The sequence below is a fragment of the Musca vetustissima genome, unplaced genomic scaffold (assembly GCF_032173495.1).
Source record: "Musca vetustissima isolate MV318-11 ecotype Yass unplaced genomic scaffold, APGP_CSIRO_Mvet_v1 utg8515, whole genome shotgun sequence".
NCBI lineage: Eukaryota > Metazoa > Arthropoda > Insecta > Diptera > Muscidae > Musca > Musca vetustissima.
In genome coordinates this window covers 34555-53164 of record NW_026873755.1, presented here as the reverse complement: position 1 = coordinate 53164, position 18610 = coordinate 34555, and the positions used below count along the sequence as shown (strand labels likewise).

At 35.4% G+C, this 18610-nt stretch overlaps 2 protein-coding genes and 1 pseudogene across 2 annotated transcripts; 2 read left to right on the top strand and 1 right to left on the bottom strand.

Annotated features, from left to right (window-relative positions):
- The first annotated feature begins 4000 nt into the window (after positions 1-4000).
- On the top strand, positions 4001-5012 carry LOC133327850 (lectin subunit alpha-like). Its single transcript, XM_061536388.1, has 4 exons — positions 4001-4117; positions 4180-4291; positions 4355-4523; positions 4961-5012. The coding sequence occupies exons 1-4, from the start codon at positions 4001-4003 to the stop codon at positions 5010-5012; spliced, it is 450 nt and encodes a 149-aa protein (XP_061392372.1).
- A 166-nt stretch (positions 5013-5178) lies between these two features.
- Positions 5179-10529, bottom strand: LOC133327839 (lectin subunit alpha-like). The gene is made up of 4 exons (XM_061536380.1): positions 10377-10529; positions 10212-10323; positions 5362-5617; positions 5179-5182 (listed from the first exon to the last, which is right to left on the bottom strand). The coding sequence occupies exons 1-4, from the start codon at positions 10527-10529 to the stop codon at positions 5179-5181; spliced, it is 525 nt and encodes a 174-aa protein (XP_061392364.1).
- A 281-nt stretch (positions 10530-10810) lies between these two features.
- LOC133327829 (lectin subunit alpha-like) lies at positions 10811-11507 on the top strand (annotated as a pseudogene).
- The last annotated feature ends 7103 nt before the right edge of the window (positions 11508-18610 follow it).

The following is an 18610-nucleotide window of genomic DNA, read 5'->3' as shown; positions in this document are numbered from 1 at the left end:
GGTTCTCCACCCTCGACCTGCAGAGTGGGTACTGGCAAGTAGAGATCGCCGAGAAAGATAAAGAGAAAACAGCGTTTGGCGTTAATGGGGGTCTCTGGCAGTTCAATGTCATGCCATTCGGACTCTGCAACGCCCCGGCTACATTTGAAAGGCTGATGGAGCGTGTGTTAAAAGGGCTGCAGTGGAAGTCGTGCCTCATATATCTGGATGACATCATAGTCATGGGACGCAACTTCGACGAACACATCAAGAATTTAAAGGATGTTCTTCAGCAGCTTTCGTCTTCAGGCCTCAAGCTGAACCCAAAGAAGTGCAGTCTCTTCCAACGAGAGGTGAAGTTCCTGGGGCATCACGTGACGCCGGAGGGCATATCGACGGATAAGGAGAAAATTCAAGCTGTCAGAGATTGGCCGCAGCCCCGAAATCTCCATGAGCTGCGAAGCTTTCTGGGTCTCTGCACATACTACCGTCGATTTGTCCAAAATTTTGCCAACATCGCCGCCTGTCTACACCGCTTGACGCAAAACGGCCAGAGGTTTCAGTGGGGCAACGACCAGGAGGAGGCATTCAGAAAACTCAAAGACATGCTATGCAGAGCCCCCATTTTGGCATACCCTATACCTGGCGGCAAGTTTGTTCTGGACACAGACGCAAGTGCGTGCGGCATCGGTGGCGTCCTTTCCCAGGAAATCGACGGGCAGGAAAAAGTCATCGGGTACTACAGCCGGACATTGTCGAAACCTGAGAGGAATTACTGTGTGACGAGGAGAGAGCTGCTTGCTGTCCTTGAGTGCGTTAAACACTTCCACAAATACCTATATGGCCAGCATTTCCTGCTGAGGACCGACCACGCTGCTCTCCAATGGTTGCTGCAGTTTAAGAATCCGGAAGGTCAACTAGCCCGTTGGATTGAGAGGCTCCAGAGTTATGACTTCAGAATCGAGCACAGAAAAGGCGGAAAACACGGTAATGCTGATGCCCTGTCTCGTCGGCCATGCAAAGTAGAATGCAGGCACTGCTCAAAGGCTGAGAATAAAGAGAATATCGTTGATGTCCGACTTTTGCAGTTTGAGTCGGGTGAAGATTGGTCGACGGAACAACGAAGAGATCCCATTCTGGGCAAAATAATTTCGGCCATAGAAACGGGCAAGCGACCTAGTCGCAAAGAAATTACCTCCGAAAGCCCTCTTTTAAAATCCTATTGGGCCCAGTGGGACAGTCTACTTATAAAAGATGGTTGCCTATATCGCAAATGGGAAAGTGAGGACGGTAAATCTCACCGGAACTTGATCGTCGTCCCAGACTCCAAAATAAGAGATGTCTTGTCGGAGTTTCACGATGGGCCAAGTGGAGGGCATCTTGGCATAGCAAAGACCGCTGAAAAGGTAAAGCAGAGATTCTACTGGGTCGGCTGTCAAAAATCCATTGCCGACTGGATCGCCAATTGTGAAAGTTGCATAAAAGCTAAAGGTCCAACACGGAAGAGTCGAGGCTACATGCAGCAGTATAATTCAGGAGCCCCTTTTGAAAGAATCGCAATGGATGTAGCTGGACCGTTCCCCACAAGCGACTCTGGGAACCGGTATGTCTTAGTGGTCATGGATTACTTCAGTAAATGGCCGGAGGTTTATGCTATCCCAAATCAAGAAGCCAGGACAATTGTGGATGTGTTCAGCAAAAATTGGATTTGTCGCTATGGTGTTCCATCTGAGGTTCATTCCGATCAAGGTAGGAATTTTGAATCAGCGATCTTCAAGGAAATGTGTGACTCCTACGGAATTAAGAAAACCAGAACGACGCCCCTACATCCACAATCAGATGGCATGGTGGAAAGATTCAATCGCACCCTTGAAGAACATCTACGGAAAGTGGTGGACAGTGGCCAACGAGACTGGGATGAGCATATTCCAAAGTTTTTATTGGCTTATAGATCGGCCATTCATGATTCCACATCCCGGACCCCAGCCAAAGTTCTGTTCGGAAATGAATTAAAGCTACCTGGCGATTTGATATTCGGCGCTACCCCAAACGACGATGTGAACCAAGATGAAGACAGCCAAAACTCTTTTAGTAAAGTCCACGATGCAGTCCGACATCGAATAAAAATGGTTAGCAACCGCATGAAGGCAAGGTACGATCGAGCGGCAAATACCGATGGGTTTCAAGAAGGGCAACTGGTACTATTGTTCAACCCACAACGAAAGAAAGGACTATGCCCCAAATTGCAAACGCACTGGGAAGGACCCTACAAGATTGTCACGAAAATAAATGACGTCGTTTATCGCATCCAGAGGAGCGACAGTCCCAGGTCGAAGATGAAAGTTGTACATTTGGAGCGGCTGACCCCCTACGGAACGGGAACTGTGCCTATTCGGGACGAACAGGCTTAAGCGGGGGGCAATGTTACGAATATAACTTTAGATTTAAGTTAATTTAGATGAATTCCGTTAATTTAAGAATTTGAATTGTAACGTAAATTTCTACTACGCAGTTTATTTGAATAACTTCACAACAACAACCACTGTATAGATTTTTCTACATCCTTCCATTTCCTCTTTCATTTTCTATTTTGTTATTGTCGTACAATTCTTGTTAAACGTCATTCCTCTTTCTTTGTTATTCCCTCGCCTGTATATGTGTTGTTGTTATTCCTCTTTCTTTGTTATTCCCTCGCCTGTATATGTGTTGTTGTTATTCCTCTTTCTTTGTTATTCCCTCGCCTGTATATGTGTTGTTGTTATTGTAAGTTTGTTTACTCAAGTTTGTTGTTGTTATTGTTCACTCAGTAAGTTTGTTGTTGTTATTGTTACTCAATGTGTTTGTTGCATTGGTAGATTGTTCGTGATCTAGGTGTTACCAGATCGTCTAGAAACTTCTGTAGCGACAGGCAGGGCTCATATAAATAGAGGGAATGGAAAGGCAGTGAGTCAGTTGTAAATCAGATCGCGAATTGAAACCGTCAAGTAACGTAAAGCTGTAAAGTAACGTGCAAAGTAAAGTGTGTCAATAAACTCATTGTAATAATCGTAATCAGAAAGAACCCGCGTTTTATTTGGTACGAATTGTATCGGGAAATAAAACAACGTCTACACGGGATTTAGTAAAATCCAAGAACGTAACAATATTTAGGGGATGAAATGGACCAAATACTAAATTTTTGTCGGTTTTTCTGGTCGCTCCAGAGGCCGCAATTATGGCCCAAACACCTCGAATTTTTGCATAGGGAAGGGGATCGGGCCAGAGAATAAGCATGCATGTTTTGATAAAGATCGGTCAATATTTAGCGGGTCAAATGGACCCTGACTTTTGTGTGAAAAATGACAAAATTTGTATTCTATGGCATATATATTTACTCCTGGAGGATGTAGTCCCCAGGATTTGATAGCATATCCAAGAGGAGTGGTTGGCCTTTAAATTGATACCAAATATAGTGATGTATCTACTCAGATGTGGGAGTTACAGTCAAATATTTACAAGTGCTTACGTATTCAGATATTATTTAGTAACCCATTACCACATTAGAGGGAGAAATATCGCGCCGATGGCATTGAAATTTTTCATGAAGTTCCAGTTATGGTCAAGAACAACGCCTACAATTTTCGGTGATGATCAGATTAAAATTTTGGGATGAAATGGACCGAAAACATAATTTTTTGTGTGTTTTCGAGTAGACCATAATCCGAAAATCACAACAAAACCCACCGTGAAGGTAATATGGACAAGTAATTAGAAGGACTGTACTGAATATTCGAAAAAAGTAAGGAGGAGGTGTCGTTAACCTCTAATCGAAATATTACTCAGACTCGGAATAAACATCCTCAGAAAGTTAGAGTTGGTGGTAGTTGTGTAGGGTATCGCATGGTCGGCCCCGTCCGACTATACTGCTCCGCTCACTGGTTGATAATTAGTTTGTGGTTAGTGGTGACTGCATTAGATAAGGATTTATATATAAGGTCGTGCATACCTTAGTCGAATATCCAAAAATAAAAAAGTAACTACAATGAAGATCACATTTATTTTTGGTTTGGTAATTTTTGCTTTGGCCTCCGGTATAGCCGTTGAAAAATGGCATACCAGCGAAGATGGCAGCCGATTTTTTATTGAAACGGAAAATAAGGTGAGTAAAATATATGGAATTAAAGAAAAACTATTTCGAGTATTCTAATTTTCCCCCCTTAGTATAATTGGTATGCAGCCTGGAATGAATGTGCCCGCAAAAATATGTCACTTATTGCCATTGACACCCACTACAAACATTTGCAGATCGATACACTGATTAAAAAGATCTTTGGTAATTATTTTGAATACAATTTTTTTCTGCGATCTCTTTAAAGATTTTTTATAATTTTTACAGCTCGATGTCCATCATTTTGGATTGGTGGTCATGATAACGCCATCGATTTGCGTTATGAATGGGCATCGACGGGTGAAATTTTCACCTTTACCAATTGGGGCCAGGGTCAGCCAGATCGCCTTGGCAACAATGAACATTGCATTTTAATTTGGCAGAATACCTGGCAATGGTATGATTTAGCCTGCAGACATAAATTGGGATTTATATGTGAGGAAAATCGGCACATTAAAGAGAAATCGAAGGAAATGGAAATTCTGAAGAAGGAATGTAACGCGAATACATTTAACAATATTGCTGTATTTATAAATTCGCTACCAAGTTTTGAAATTTATAAAAATTTAACATCAAAATAAATGATAATTAAATAGAGGATTTGTTTTAATTTTAATTTTTCCAAAAATATTTTTTTTAATATCCACGCCTTGTTTGGATCCCTAAAAAAAATATTCTTTAAAAAATTCACCCTTGTTTGGATCCCTGAAAAAATATTCGTGAAAAAATCCACCCCTTGTTTGGATCTCTGAAAAAATATTCTTTAAAACATCCACGCCTTTTTTGGATCCCTGACAAAATATTATTTAAAAAATTCAATATTTACAAAAAAAGTGCAATATTTACATCCGACGACGATAGTGAAGTCTATCATAGTTTTAAGTAAACTTGACACTAGTTTATTTATTATCCTGAAGATGCAATTTAAAACAATTGCGAAATATTGATCGTGAAAAATAAATAAAAAAAAGACCTCAAGCTCGAAAAAAATATATTGTTTTATTATATAAGAATCAAAAGGTCGAACAAAACAACACAGAACAAAAAAAAAATCACCTGTTGTGTAGATCGTAAAAAAAATATTGTTTAAAAAATCGAAAACTATTTAAAAAATCTATGTTTAGTTTAGTCAGATTTGTTTTCAAGTTAGATTTTTATTTTCATACCAAAAAATTAATCAATTACAATTTCCATTATAATTTTTCCATATAAATGTTTTTGCCAATGCTCGCAACTCTTCCTGGGCTTCGTCTTTCGATTTTGTCTTCAGCAGACGATTTTCTTCACATATAAAGCCCAATTTTGAGGTACATGGTAAATCATGCCAATCCCATGTTGTCCATATCAAAATACAATGTTCATTATTATTCGAACGACCCGGTTGACCGGTGCCCCAATTTGTAAAAGTAAATATTTCACCGGTTGTTGCCCATTCATAGCGTGTATCAACAGCATTGTCATGACCGGCTATCCAAAATGGTGGACTTGTGGCTGAAAAAATTCAAAAAAGAAAAAATATAATAATTATGCGTTTGTAAAACAATTAAATTTATGAACTGGGAAAAACTTATTTTAATTTTACATTACTCGAATTTTAAATTTCAAATTATTAATCACAATTATTAATGTTTGTAAGGAACATCAAAAATATTTATTATAATAATTTAATTTCGTATACTAATATTTCTTTTTTGATTGAATTTACATGCTATAGTAATAATAACAGCCAATTATAACTTTTTATAACGTTGACAACACTGGTTTTCTCAAATACCTCATTCTTCATTTAGTTCTCATTCAAATTCTAATTAGAAAAGTTAATAATGTAATTTAAATAATTATTTAGTTATATAATATAAAGTATTGTTTCTTATAAAATAGTTTTAATTGTGGTAACATAATATAATAATATAATAATGTAATAATAATAATAATATCATCCACATGTAATTTTCTTAGAGTTGGCAACATTGTTTTTCTCAAATGTCTCCATTCTTCAGTTGTCATTTGATTTCTAATAACAAACGGTAGTGTATTGTAATGGTTAATTAAAAAGTGTTAATATTTCAACGAATATTCTATTAAACTTTAAAGAAATTGAAAATAATAATAATTTAATTAATTGTTAATAAACAAGTTTAATAATATTGTGTTTTTAATTGATATTCCTTAAAAATATGTTTTGTTATTGTTCTCTCTCTCTACCATCAGCTGAGGCTCTCCTAATTGTCATCATTATTCATGCAGTTGTCATTCGTATTTGTAAAACAAATGGCCGTGAATTGCAATCGTCAATTAAAAGTGCTCAAATTAAATCAAATATCCGGCTAAACTTAAAAAAATTGTAAATAATAATGATTCAATTAACTGTTAATATAAAATATAGTTCAATAATATAATTTTTATTGATAATTCCCTAAAAAAGTGATATTTTCTTTTGTTGACATAGCCTAGCAGTGAAATTGCAATTGTTTTGTTGTTGTTCCTTATCTATCATCAGCTGAGAGAGTCTCTCTCTTCATACAGTTGACATTCGTATTCTAACCACAAACGACCGTGAATTGTAATCGTCAGTAAAAAGTGTTTAAATTAAAGCCAATATCAGATTAAACTTTAAAAATTTGTGAATAATAATAATTTAATTAATTGTTAATATAAACAGTTAAAAAAATATTGTTTTCAATTGAGATTCCTTAAAAAATATGTTTTCTTTTATTGGCATAGTTTTGCAATGAAATGGCAATCTCTGCCATCAGGTGAGAGCAGTTGCGTTCTCTTATTTGTCACCATCATGCAGTTGTCATTCGATTTCTAACCACAAACGGTCGTGAATTGTAATCGTTACTAAAAGGTGTTTAAATTGTCTCGAATATCGCTTGAAAATTCAATGAAAACAATTATTTATAATAATTTAATTAATTCTTAATGTGAAAAGTGTTAAATAATATTGTATGTAATTGATATTCTTTAAGAAAATTATGTTCCTTTTTGCATACTCTTGTATGTAGATTGCAATGATTTTGTTGTTGTTCTTTCTCTATCATGTGTTGAGAGTGCTCATATGAGTTAGATCAAGACAAGGTGAACAACTACATTGTTGTTGTTATTATTAGTGGGAGTTACATGGTGGCGCGTAATTGTGACATGTATTCTTTCAATAAATATTGATTGAGAGCGACAAGTGTCAAAGTGAGAATGTTTTTTTAGAGTTGTGTCACACTCATTAATTCCCTCAAATGTCTTCTTCTTTCAGTTGTGATTATAAGAGTAAATGCAAACGGTCGTAAATTCTGCTCGTCAATAAAAAGTGTTAAAATTGTATCGAATATCGTATTAAAAAATAGATAAACCTGTTAATTAAAGTAAATAACTTTTTTATCAGCATAAAAATTGTAAAATGATATTGTTATTCCGTCAAAAACTTATGTTTCTTTTTGCATAGTCTTGCGATGATTTTTGTTGTTGTTCTTCTTCTTATCTATCATATGGAGAGAGTGTTTGTGTTATGTGAAGAATATCAAGGCAAGATGTAATTTGCCTTCAGTGAAATAAAAAACTGATTTTTTTGGCAATTAAATTACATAGTTTATTATTGTAGCGCGTCTTCATTGGGAGTGACAAATGTCAAAGAGACAATTCAAGGAGGGAGAGACAATTAGAGAGTGTTTATCAATGCTGCATCATTCTAATTGGATTTCTCATAACATCAATGCATTGTCCTGTTGCAAGTGATAAGTTTACAAGTCAAATATCTTTTTTAAATAGAATTAAATAAAATGTAAAATTAGTAAGTTAATTACTTAATTAAGTTAACTACTCCACAAATGTTGAATATTATATAGCTAGTTACTTTGTGATCTAGTTACTTCATATCCCAAAAAGGAACACAAAATATACGATTGGATTTTTTTTGTCAACTGAAAAAGTTGTCTACGCACATCATACCAATTTAGTAGTTACTGGTAATGCAAAGGGCAATGAATAGACTATCGAAATGACTGTATATTGGTAACGCAGACAGGGGACAATTGACTTCCCCAATGACATACCCATGTTAAATTTACCAGTCTAGGGCATGACGTGGTAACTAGAGATACTTACAGGTAATTAGTAAAATATCTAGTTCATCACCAGTTACTCGAACTACTGGGATTTGAAAATAAAAAAAAATATTTTCAAAATTGTCATTTATTCCTTTTTGTTTTCATACACTAACCGAAAAAATGGGCATATTTTTGGCAAACATTAGTTCGGAACAAGTCGAAATATGTGACCAATACTATGGCTGGAGGGCAAACAGAAACAAATATATCTTTAGTCTTGATTTAGATTAGGCGAGTTTACTTGCGGCAATTCTTGTCGTTCTCTTTTAAACTTGCTTCATGCGTCTATACAAGGCAATTCGGTTTCCAAAATATGTCTTGATTTAGATTAGGCGAGTTTACTTGCGGCAAGTCTTTGTTTGTAGGAGAGAGGGGCATGGGGTATTGAAATGAAAAAAAATTCTTCGTACCGACAATTTTCTGGCAATTCGTTTTGTGTATTTCATATTTGTTGACATTTTATATATATTTAAATGTGAAAAAACAACAAACAAAAAAATATTTTGGAAACCGAATTGCCTTGTATAGACGCATGGAGCAAGTTAAAAAGAGAACGATAAAAATTGCCCCAAGTAAACTCGCCTAATATAAATCAGGACTATGTTTCTATTTGTTGTTTTTTTTCACATTTAAATACATATAAAACGTCAACAAATACGAAATACACAAAACGGATTGCCAGAAAATTGTCGGTACGAGCAATTTTTTTACATTTCTATTCCCCTTGCCCCTCTCTCCTACAAACAAAGACTTGCCGCAAGTAAACTCGCCTAATCTAAACCAATACTTAAATAGGAAAATGTATCATCAACAACCATATTTACATGGAATATACAATTGTTTTCTTCCTTAAAATTTGAAAATAAACTTTTTACAATATCTCTCACAGTATATGGCATAGAATCATAACTTTTGAATAATGTATTAGTGTGGACAGCCCTGGTTTAAAGGAGTTGGTAAATGGAGGATTCTGCGAAGAGTTTTTGTTTAAATTTATTCCTTTTTTTACTTTTTACGGCATTGTGTTTATAACCTACACAACTATGTTGTAAGGTTATTATAGCTTTTGCAATATTTAGCGGGTCAAATTGACCCTGACTTTTGTGTGAAAAATGACAAAATTTGTATTCTATGGCGTATATATTTTCTCCTGAAGGGCATAGACCCGAGAAGTTGACAGTATATCCAAGATGATTGGTTTGATTGAGTTGCACTTAAATATTTACAGGTGCTTACGTATTCAGATATCATTTAGTAACCCATTACCACCCTAGAGGGCGGAAATATAGCGCTGATCGCTTTGAAATGTTCCATGAGGTTCCAGTTATGGTCAAGGCCAACGCCTACAATTTTCGGTGATGATCAGATAATCCTTTTGGGATAAAGTGGACAGAAAACTTAATTTTTTTTGTGTTGTTTTCGAGTCGATATATAGGCCACAATTATAAGACGAACATCACAACACAACCCACGGGGAATGGAATATGGACATGTACCGAATATTAGAACTATTCGAAAAATATGGCAGTGTAAGGAAGATCGGTTGATCTCTAATCGGGCAAGAGGGTGGAAATATTACGAAATATTGCCCAGGCTCGGAATAACAATCCGCAGAAAGTTAAAGTCCCGTGGTAGTTGTGTAGGGTATCGTATAGTCCGCCCCATCCGACTGTACTGCTCCGCTCACTGGTTTTAATTGGAATTGGTCTTACTGTCGGTGTAAAGGGGCTTAATGGGGTTGGTAGATGGAGTGTTTGCAAAGAATGTTTGTTTGACGTTGTTCCATTTAGAGGCTCTTCTTTATGGGCATTATGTTTATATCAAAATGTCCCAATTCTGGAAATGCTGAATTTTCACATTTTGGTCTTACTGTGTAAAGGGAATTGGTAAATGAAGTGTTTGCAAAAATTGTTGTTTTTACATTTTTTTGGAAATTTTTAAAATTTCTTTCAAATTAATTTAATATCTCAAAAAATACTTACGAAATAAATTTCGTATAAGTGTATCGATTTGATAGTGCCTGTCATAACGATCAATGGCAATCAATGACATATTTTTGCGGGCACATTCGTGTAAGGCCTCAAACCAATTAAACTAAAAAAAATATTTTTTATAATACATTATATATAAATATGTGTATATATTACCTTTTGTTCATTCTCCACAAAATACAAACTGCCGTCATCACTTTTATGCCATTTCTTTATAACCGCACCGGACACCAATGGAATTATCAAACAAATTAGAATTACACTGAATTTCATTTTAAAGAATGACTTTATGAAACTTTCGGACACCATAATTTATATTAAAAATGGAAATAAGTGGTGACGAAAAATAAAACATAAATTTCGATAATAATTAAATGTGAAGTACCGCAGGGATTTTTTTAAATTATGATAAGAAAATATTGCTTTTAATTTTACTATGTATAAACGTATATATTTCAATATGTACATATAAAAAATCCACAAGGATGATAAGCCCCCGTGTGTGCCATGGTTGTACATTGCAGAATAAATATTTAAAAATAATATGTGTCGTGTAACTATCATGAAATAGTTCTAAACAAGCATTCAACATGAAAACGTTGTCCATCTTCGTATTACTCTTTAGTGTTTGGGGTAGCCAATTCCTAGTTTTGGGATTACAGGCTAAATTTTATCAATCTTCAAACAATGCCAAATATTTCATTAATCAGGATTATACAGTTAAGTTTCGTTTGTTCGAGTTTCATTTTTAATAAAGAAATTTGTAGAAAATTTTTATAAATTACAAATCTTGCAGTACACATGGTTTGAAGCCCTTATGGAATGCCAAAATCGCAATATGTCATTGCTTACCTTGGAAACAGATGCTGAGCTATTGAATATTTATGAAATTTCAATAAAAAATAATTTGTGAGTATTGGAAAATTTCGAAGCTGAGTTGGAACTCTGAAAATAGTTTTCATTTTTTGTGTAGTGCTAAAAGACCGCCTCATCTTTGGACGGGAGGTGTGGGTTCGAATCGAAAATTTATTTGGGTTTCAACTGGACAACCAGTTGTCTCACGGTTCTGGGGTACTGGTAATCCCGACACTTCTGGCAATGTGGAAAATTGCATTCAAATCTATGAGAACACAAACAAATTGAATGACATCAAATGTTTGGAAAAAATGGGATATGTTTGTGAACCACGAAGGAAGGAGGATGAACAAAAGCCGACAGCAGATTCTGCCAAGTATCGAGGATTGGTGTTTAATTTTAATCAGGGGTTGTAATATTCGCTTTAAATAATAAATAAAGACTATGTGAAGGAGCCAAAAGGTGAAGATTTTACAAAAAAATGTTTTTGAAGGTAACAATCATGCGTGGATTTTTTAAAAATTATTTTTTGAAGTTACAATCAGGAATGGATTTTTATACCCTTCACCACACTGTGGTGCAGGGTATTATGTCTTTGTGCATATGTTTGTAGCAGGCAAAAGGAAACGAGATAGACAGCTCTGGTGTTTTGCCCAAGGACAAACCCTATTGAAATTGGGAAAAAATCTGTTCAGATTTGGATATAGCTCCCATATATATTTTCGTCCGATTTGAGGTAAATGGAGCACCAAAGTACCTATATATATTTCGATTTGCACGAAATTTGGCATAGCGTACTGAATTAACCGTAGAACGGTGTGTGCTAAATTTCTTCAAAATCTGTTCAAATTTAGATATAGCTTCCATATAGATATTGCTTCCATATCCCATATATATTTTCGTCCGATTTTAGATAAATGGTGCAGTCCTTAGATTTGAACGAAATTTGGCACAGCGTACTAAATTGAGTCTAGAATGGGTAAATGGTGCACCAAAGTCCCCATATATCATTTGATTTGCATGAAATTTGGCATAGAGTACTGAATTAGGTGCAGAATGATGTGTGCCAAGTTTCTAGAAAATCGGTTCAGATGTAGATATAGCTCCCAAATATAGTTTTGTCCGATTTTATGTAAATGGTGCACCAAAGTCCCTATATACCTTTCGATTTGCATGAAATTTGGCATAGAGTACTGAATTAGGTGCAGAATGATGTGTGCCTGTCGAATTTCCCCGAAATCGTTTCAGATATAGATATATAACAAAACCGCGTCGTCTGTTAGGATACATATGTAGAATATACCCAAAGTGGTGAAGGGTAGCATATAGTCGGCCCAGTCCGACTTTACTACTTTCCTTACTGGTTTTATTATTAATTTTTAATGAATTTATTTTATTTATTTAAATCCATTAGTGCACATTCTGTTGAAACAAATTAATTGTTAAACCTTTATATTTTCCACTGGAGGCATTATCCTTTGAATGTTGTCCGCCATCCTCGTTCTCATTGTCCAATTGACAAATGAAACCAATTTTCCTCGAACAATGCAAATCATTTAAATATTTTTTCGCCAGCCAAATTTGTAGACAATTTTCTTCATCATTGGAATTATCGGGATTATTTGCGGACCACAAATGCAGGGCTGTCATGGGCTTTTGGGTTTTCGTCCATATAAATTTTCCCTTGACACCAACGGCACCTATCCAGACATTCGGAGGTTTGTCGGTGCTGCGAAAAATAAATTTTGATGGAAAATAGAAATTCTGTTTTCTTCCGATTTCGATTTGTACTCACAATGTGCCGTTTGTCAAAAGATCATATAAATCATTAAATTCCGCCTGGCTGCCATAGGTGTAGAGGCTCATATTACGATATACACATTCGAAGTAGGCCTCGAACCAGTTGTACTAATTTTTTGAAAATTTTGAAAAACCAATTTTAAATATTTAATTAATCGAGGCAATTACTTACTTGATACAAATGTTCAATGTAGTATTTAATACCCTTTGCTGTTGTATAGTATTTACCGGCCGAGGCATTACGCCCCATTAGGAGGGTTACTGTGACCAAGATTAGGACTAAAGAGGATGTTGTTGTTTTCATTGCGACAAATAAATCTCAACTATGGACAATGGCTTTGATACAGCGAAAGTTTATACTTTTTATGGGCGATAATTTTTCGGTTTTATCAGCAAAAATTTTATGGGGGATTTTTTTCTTTAAATTTATGGAAAACAATTTGCAATTCTTTGAAATAAAGAAAAAATACAAATTGAATATCTCAAACAGTTCCGGTGGTGTTTTCAAGATGAAAGCATTGTTTTATTTCTTAAGCATTTATTTGGTCGGATTATCGAATTCGCAATATTTTAATTCTACACGTGGCTATACGTTTTTCATACAAACCAAAGAAGAGGTATGTAATGAAATTCCGAGCTTAAAAATATTTAAAAAAATCCTAGCCTTCAAAAACGAATTAATAAAAAAAACCAGTGAGCGGAGCAGTATAGTCGGACGGGGCCGACCATATGATACCCTACACAACTACCACGAAAAGCAAACTTTCGGCGGTTCTATATGCTGAACCTGGGCAATATTTCGTGATACTTGCACCCTTTTTAACGATTATTGATCAACAACTCATCTTTCTAAGTCCAGCATATTTTCCAAAATGTTTTTTCTTGAAGTGAATTTTTACGCCATAAAATAAAAAATTGGTCACTTTAGGTTTTGGTTGATTTGACCCTCGGAAAATTGACCGATCTAAAAAGCCCCTCTAAGTATTTGGTTAGATCCCCTTCACCTTGTAAAATATGTGATGTTCTGCATATAATAATTACCTCTAGAGCGACTAGAAAATCTGACAAAATTAAAGTTTCCGGTTCATTGCACCCCCTGAATGAAATCTCAACTTCATCGAAAACTATAGTCGTCGTCCTTTACCATAATCTGAACTTTATGTACAATTTCAAAGCGATTAGCGCGACATTTCCGTCCTCTAATGGAGTAATAGTAATAATATGCACATAGTCACCATTATTTAATTAAGTATAACTCCCGCATCGGAGTACATACAGCCATATAATTGGTATCAATTTGAAGGTCAACAACTCATCTTGGACATACTATCAACATCTCGAGTATATGTCTTTCAGGAGCAATTATATACGCCCCAGAATAAAAATTTTGTAATTTTTCACACAAAAGTCAGGGTCCATTTGACCCGCTAAATATTGACCGATATTTATCAAAACAGGCATGCTTATTCTTTGGCCTGACCCCCTTCTCCATGTAAAAATTCAAAATGTTTGGGCCACAATTGCGGCCTCTAGAGCAACCACAAAAACTGACAAAAATTTAGTATTTGGTCCATTTCATCCCCTAAATATTAACCGATCTTTCCCAAAGATCCATAACTGTGGCCTGTATCGTGTTTACAAATTGTAATGGACAGACGGACGGACGGACACACATGTCTAGATCGGCTCAGCTAGTCGAGATATGACGATCGGTATGCTTAAAGATGGGTCTAGGACCAATATTTCGCGGCGTTACAAACTTTTGGGGCTGCACAAAGCTATAATACCCTGACAACATAGTTGTGTAGGGTATAATCAAAACCCAAAAAATTCCGTGTCACAGTCAAAGACCTAAGAAAAATATGTTTTAATGTTTTAAAGTGAGCGGCGCAGTATAGTCGGACAAGGCCGACATTCGATACCCTACACAACTACCACGGACGTCCAACTTTCTACGGATGTTTTTTCCGAGCCTGGGCAAAATTTCGTGATATTTGCACTCTCTTTCCCGATTAGTGGTCAACAACACCTATTCCTTACACTGACGCTTCTAATTACTTTTCCAGATTCCCTTCGCCGTGTATTCTATTTTGATGTTCGACATATAATTGTGGCCTATAGATCACAAAACACAAAAATTTAAGTTTTTTGTCCATTTCATCCCAAAATTACTATCTGATCATCACCGCAAAATAATATTCGTTCTCCTTGACCATAACTGGAACCTCATGGAAAATTTGAAAGCGATCAGGGCTATATTTCCGCCCTCTAGTGTGGTACTCCCACATCCGAGTACATACGACAATATAATTGGTATCAATTTAAAGGTCAACCACCACAACATAGTTGTGTAGGGTATAAAAATCAACGTTAGGCCATAGATCATTATTGTATCCTTACACATGCAATGTAAATGTTTGTTCGAAGGAACGTACTCATGTCTTTCTGCAATCTGTGGTAAATTTCATTTCATTCGGGCAGATTTAGAATCGTATGCGTACCATGGGACAAATTTATGGAAAACGATTTATAGCAAAATTGATACACGCTATTCGGTACGCCGCACTGTTAAAAAGTTAATTTCGCATCATTTATGTAAAATCGGACGATTATATATGTACATGTGGGAGTTATATAGAAATCTGAAACGATTTTTACGAAACTTAACACACATCACTATAGATTCAATTCAGTACGCTATGCCAAATTTCGTGCACATCGAAGGATATATAGGGACTTTGGTGCACTATTTACCTCAAATCGGACGAAACTATATATGGGAGCTATATCGACATCTGAACCGATTTTCACGTAACTTACCACTCATCAATCTAGACTCAATTCAGTACGCTATGCAAAATTTCGTGCACATCGAAGAATACTTTGGTGTGCTATTAACTACATTCGGACAAAACTATATATGGGAGCTATATCTAAATATGAACCGATTTTGACTAAATTTAACACACATCTGTCTAGGCTTAATTTAGTACGCTATGCCAGCTTTCGTGCAAATCGAAAGATATGTAGGTACTTTGGTGCACCATTTACCTTAAATCGGGCGAAAATATATATGGGAGCTTTATCTAAATCTGAACCGATTTTCACGCAACTTACCACTCATCATTCTAGACTTAATTCAGTACGTTACACCAAATTTCGTACACATCGAAGGATATATAGGGACTTTGGTGCACTATTTACCTCAAATCGGACAAAACTATATATGGGAGCTATATCTAAATCTGAACCCTTTTTTACGAAACTTAACATATATAGACTTAATTCAGTACACTATGACAAATTTCGTGGAAATCGAAGGATATATAGGGATTTTGGTGCACTATTTACCTAAAGTCAGACGAAAATATATTTAGCAGCTATATCTAAATCTGAAGCGATTTTCACGAAACTTATCACTCATCATTCTAGACTCGATTCAGTACGCTATGCAATATTGCGTGCAAATCGAAGTATTTCTATGGACTTTGGTGCACTATTTACCTCAAATCGGACGAAACTATATATGGGAGCTATATTGAAATCTGAACCGATTTTCACGAAAACTTACCACTCATCATTCTAGACTCAATTCAGTACGCTATGCAATATTTCGTGCAAATTAAAGGATACATAGGGACTTTGGTGCACCATTTACACAAAATCGGACAAAACTATATATGGAAGTTATATCTAAATCTAAACCGATTTTTACGAAACTTAACACACATCACTATAGACTTAATTTAGTACGCTATGTCAAATTTGTGCAAATCGAAAGAAAATTAGGAACTTTCGTGCACCATTTACCTTAAATCGGACGAGGATATATATGGGAGCTATATCTAAATTCGAATCGATTTTTCCCAATTTCAATAGGGTTCGTCCTTGGGCCGAATAAGTGACCTGTACCAAATTTCATCCAATTCGGGTTATAAATGCGACCTGTACTTTGTTTACAATTTAACACCAACAGACGGTCGGGCGAACGGACGGACGGACATGCATAAATCGACTCAGAAAGTGATTCTATGCATATTCTCAAAAGGAACCATGTGTCTATCTCGTTTCCTTTTGCCTGTTACAAACTTATGCACAAAGACATAATACCCTGTACCACAGTGTGGTGAAGGGTATAAAAAGGGGGTTATATGGGAACTACCCCAAAAAGGAGGCGAATATTAATAATTTTTGGTAGGAATATTTGTTACCATATGCGACTACAAAATACCAAAAAACACACTGAAGAACCTCAAAATACCGAAAATTGGGGATACCCTTATGTGGGGGTTGGGCGTATCCGAAAAAATGGACATATATTTATTTCTTGTGGAAAGATTTGATACCTATTAAAAACTCAAAATACTAAATTAGAGCGAATTCGGTGGAAAAATACGATTAAAACCTCCAAAATACTGAATACAAACTACCGTTATATGGGGCTACCAGAAAAATGGACCTATATGTATAATTTTTGTGGAAATATTTAGTACCCAATATGAACCCAATGTACCAAATTTCAGTGAATTCGGTTGAAAAAATGCGCCCAATAACCCCAAAATACCGAAAATTGAGGGGTACCGTTATATAGGAGCTATGCCTAAACGTGGACCGACATATCCTATCTTCGAACTTGACCTGCCTGCAGACAAAAGTCAAACATATGCAAATTTTCAGCACCCTATCTCAATTCCTTCAACATACGGACGGACGGACAGAAAATCCACGCCATGTGTTAGACCTTAAAAAATATTATTCAAAAAATCCACGCCTTGTGTTAGACCTTAGAAAAATGTTTTTTAAAAATTCAAGCCTAATTTGTACCTTAAAGAAATATTTTTTTATAAAATCGAACCTTTTTTAAAAATATTTTATGTTTTAAAAATATTTTATTTCAATTTTCTTTTTCTTCCAGTTTACCTGGTTTGAGGCCGTATTTGAATGTAGTTATCGTTCCATGATTTTATTTTCCATGGAAAATCAAGTCCATTATAACGATTTGCATCAGATATTGATAGGTGAAAACTTGTAAGATCGAATTTAATGTTGTTATATTTAAAAAAATTAAAAAAATCTGATTTTTTAGAAATATGGCTAATACGACAAATCTGTGGTTGGGCGCAGTGGGGGCGAGTGGTAAATTTACCTGGCTGAAAAACTGGAGACCCTTGACGGAACATCATTTATGGAAACCAGGAAATCCCGACAATTTTAATGGCAAAGAAAATTGTCTGAATATTAAAAACGATATGCAGATTAATGATTGGGGTTGTGATAATCGTGGAGGATTTGTTTGTGAAGCAAATACGAGCAGCAACAACAACAATAATAATAAAAATTCCACAATTATATACAATAATTTAAAAGTTGTTATACAAAACAATCGAAGTGGACTATAATAAAATAAACAATTGGAACAATCTGAAGAAGTTGAGGATTTTTTAAGAAAATTTAAAAAAAAATCTAAGGCTTACCTTGAGGCGTGGATTTTTAATTTAATTTCGAAGGCCTACCTTAAGGCGTGGATTTTATAAAGGACATTTTTCTAAGGCCTAGCTTAAGGCGTGGACTTTATAAAGGACATTTTTCTAAGGCCTACCTTAAGGCGTGGATTTTATAAAGGACATTTTTCTAAGGCCTACCTTAAGACGTGGATTTTATAAAGGACATTTTTCTAAGGCCTACCTTAAGGCGTGGATTTTATAAAGGACATTTTTCTAAGGCCTACCTTGAGG

Coding starts and splice junctions, on each gene's coding strand:
- LOC133327850 (XM_061536388.1), top strand. CDS start 4,001: ATGAAGATCACATTTATTTTTGGTTTGGTAATTTTTGCTTTGGCCTCC. Junction 4,118..4,179: donor TTATTGAAACGGAAAATAAG/GTGAGTAAAATA, acceptor TTCCCCCCTTAG/TATAATTGGTATGCAGCCTG. Junction 4,292..4,354: donor ACTGATTAAAAAGATCTTTG/GTAATTATTTTG, acceptor TAATTTTTACAG/CTCGATGTCCATCATTTTGG.
- LOC133327839 (XM_061536380.1), bottom strand. CDS start 10,529: ATGGTGTCCGAAAGTTTCATAAAGTCATTCTTTAAAATGAAATTCAGT. Junction 10,324..10,376: donor TTGTGGAGAATGAACAAAAG/GTAATATATACA, acceptor TATTTTTTTTAG/TTTAATTGGTTTGAGGCCTT. Junction 5,618..10,211: donor ACTTATACGAAATTTATTTC/GTAAGTATTTTT, acceptor GAATTTTTTCAG/CCACAAGTCCACCATTTTGG.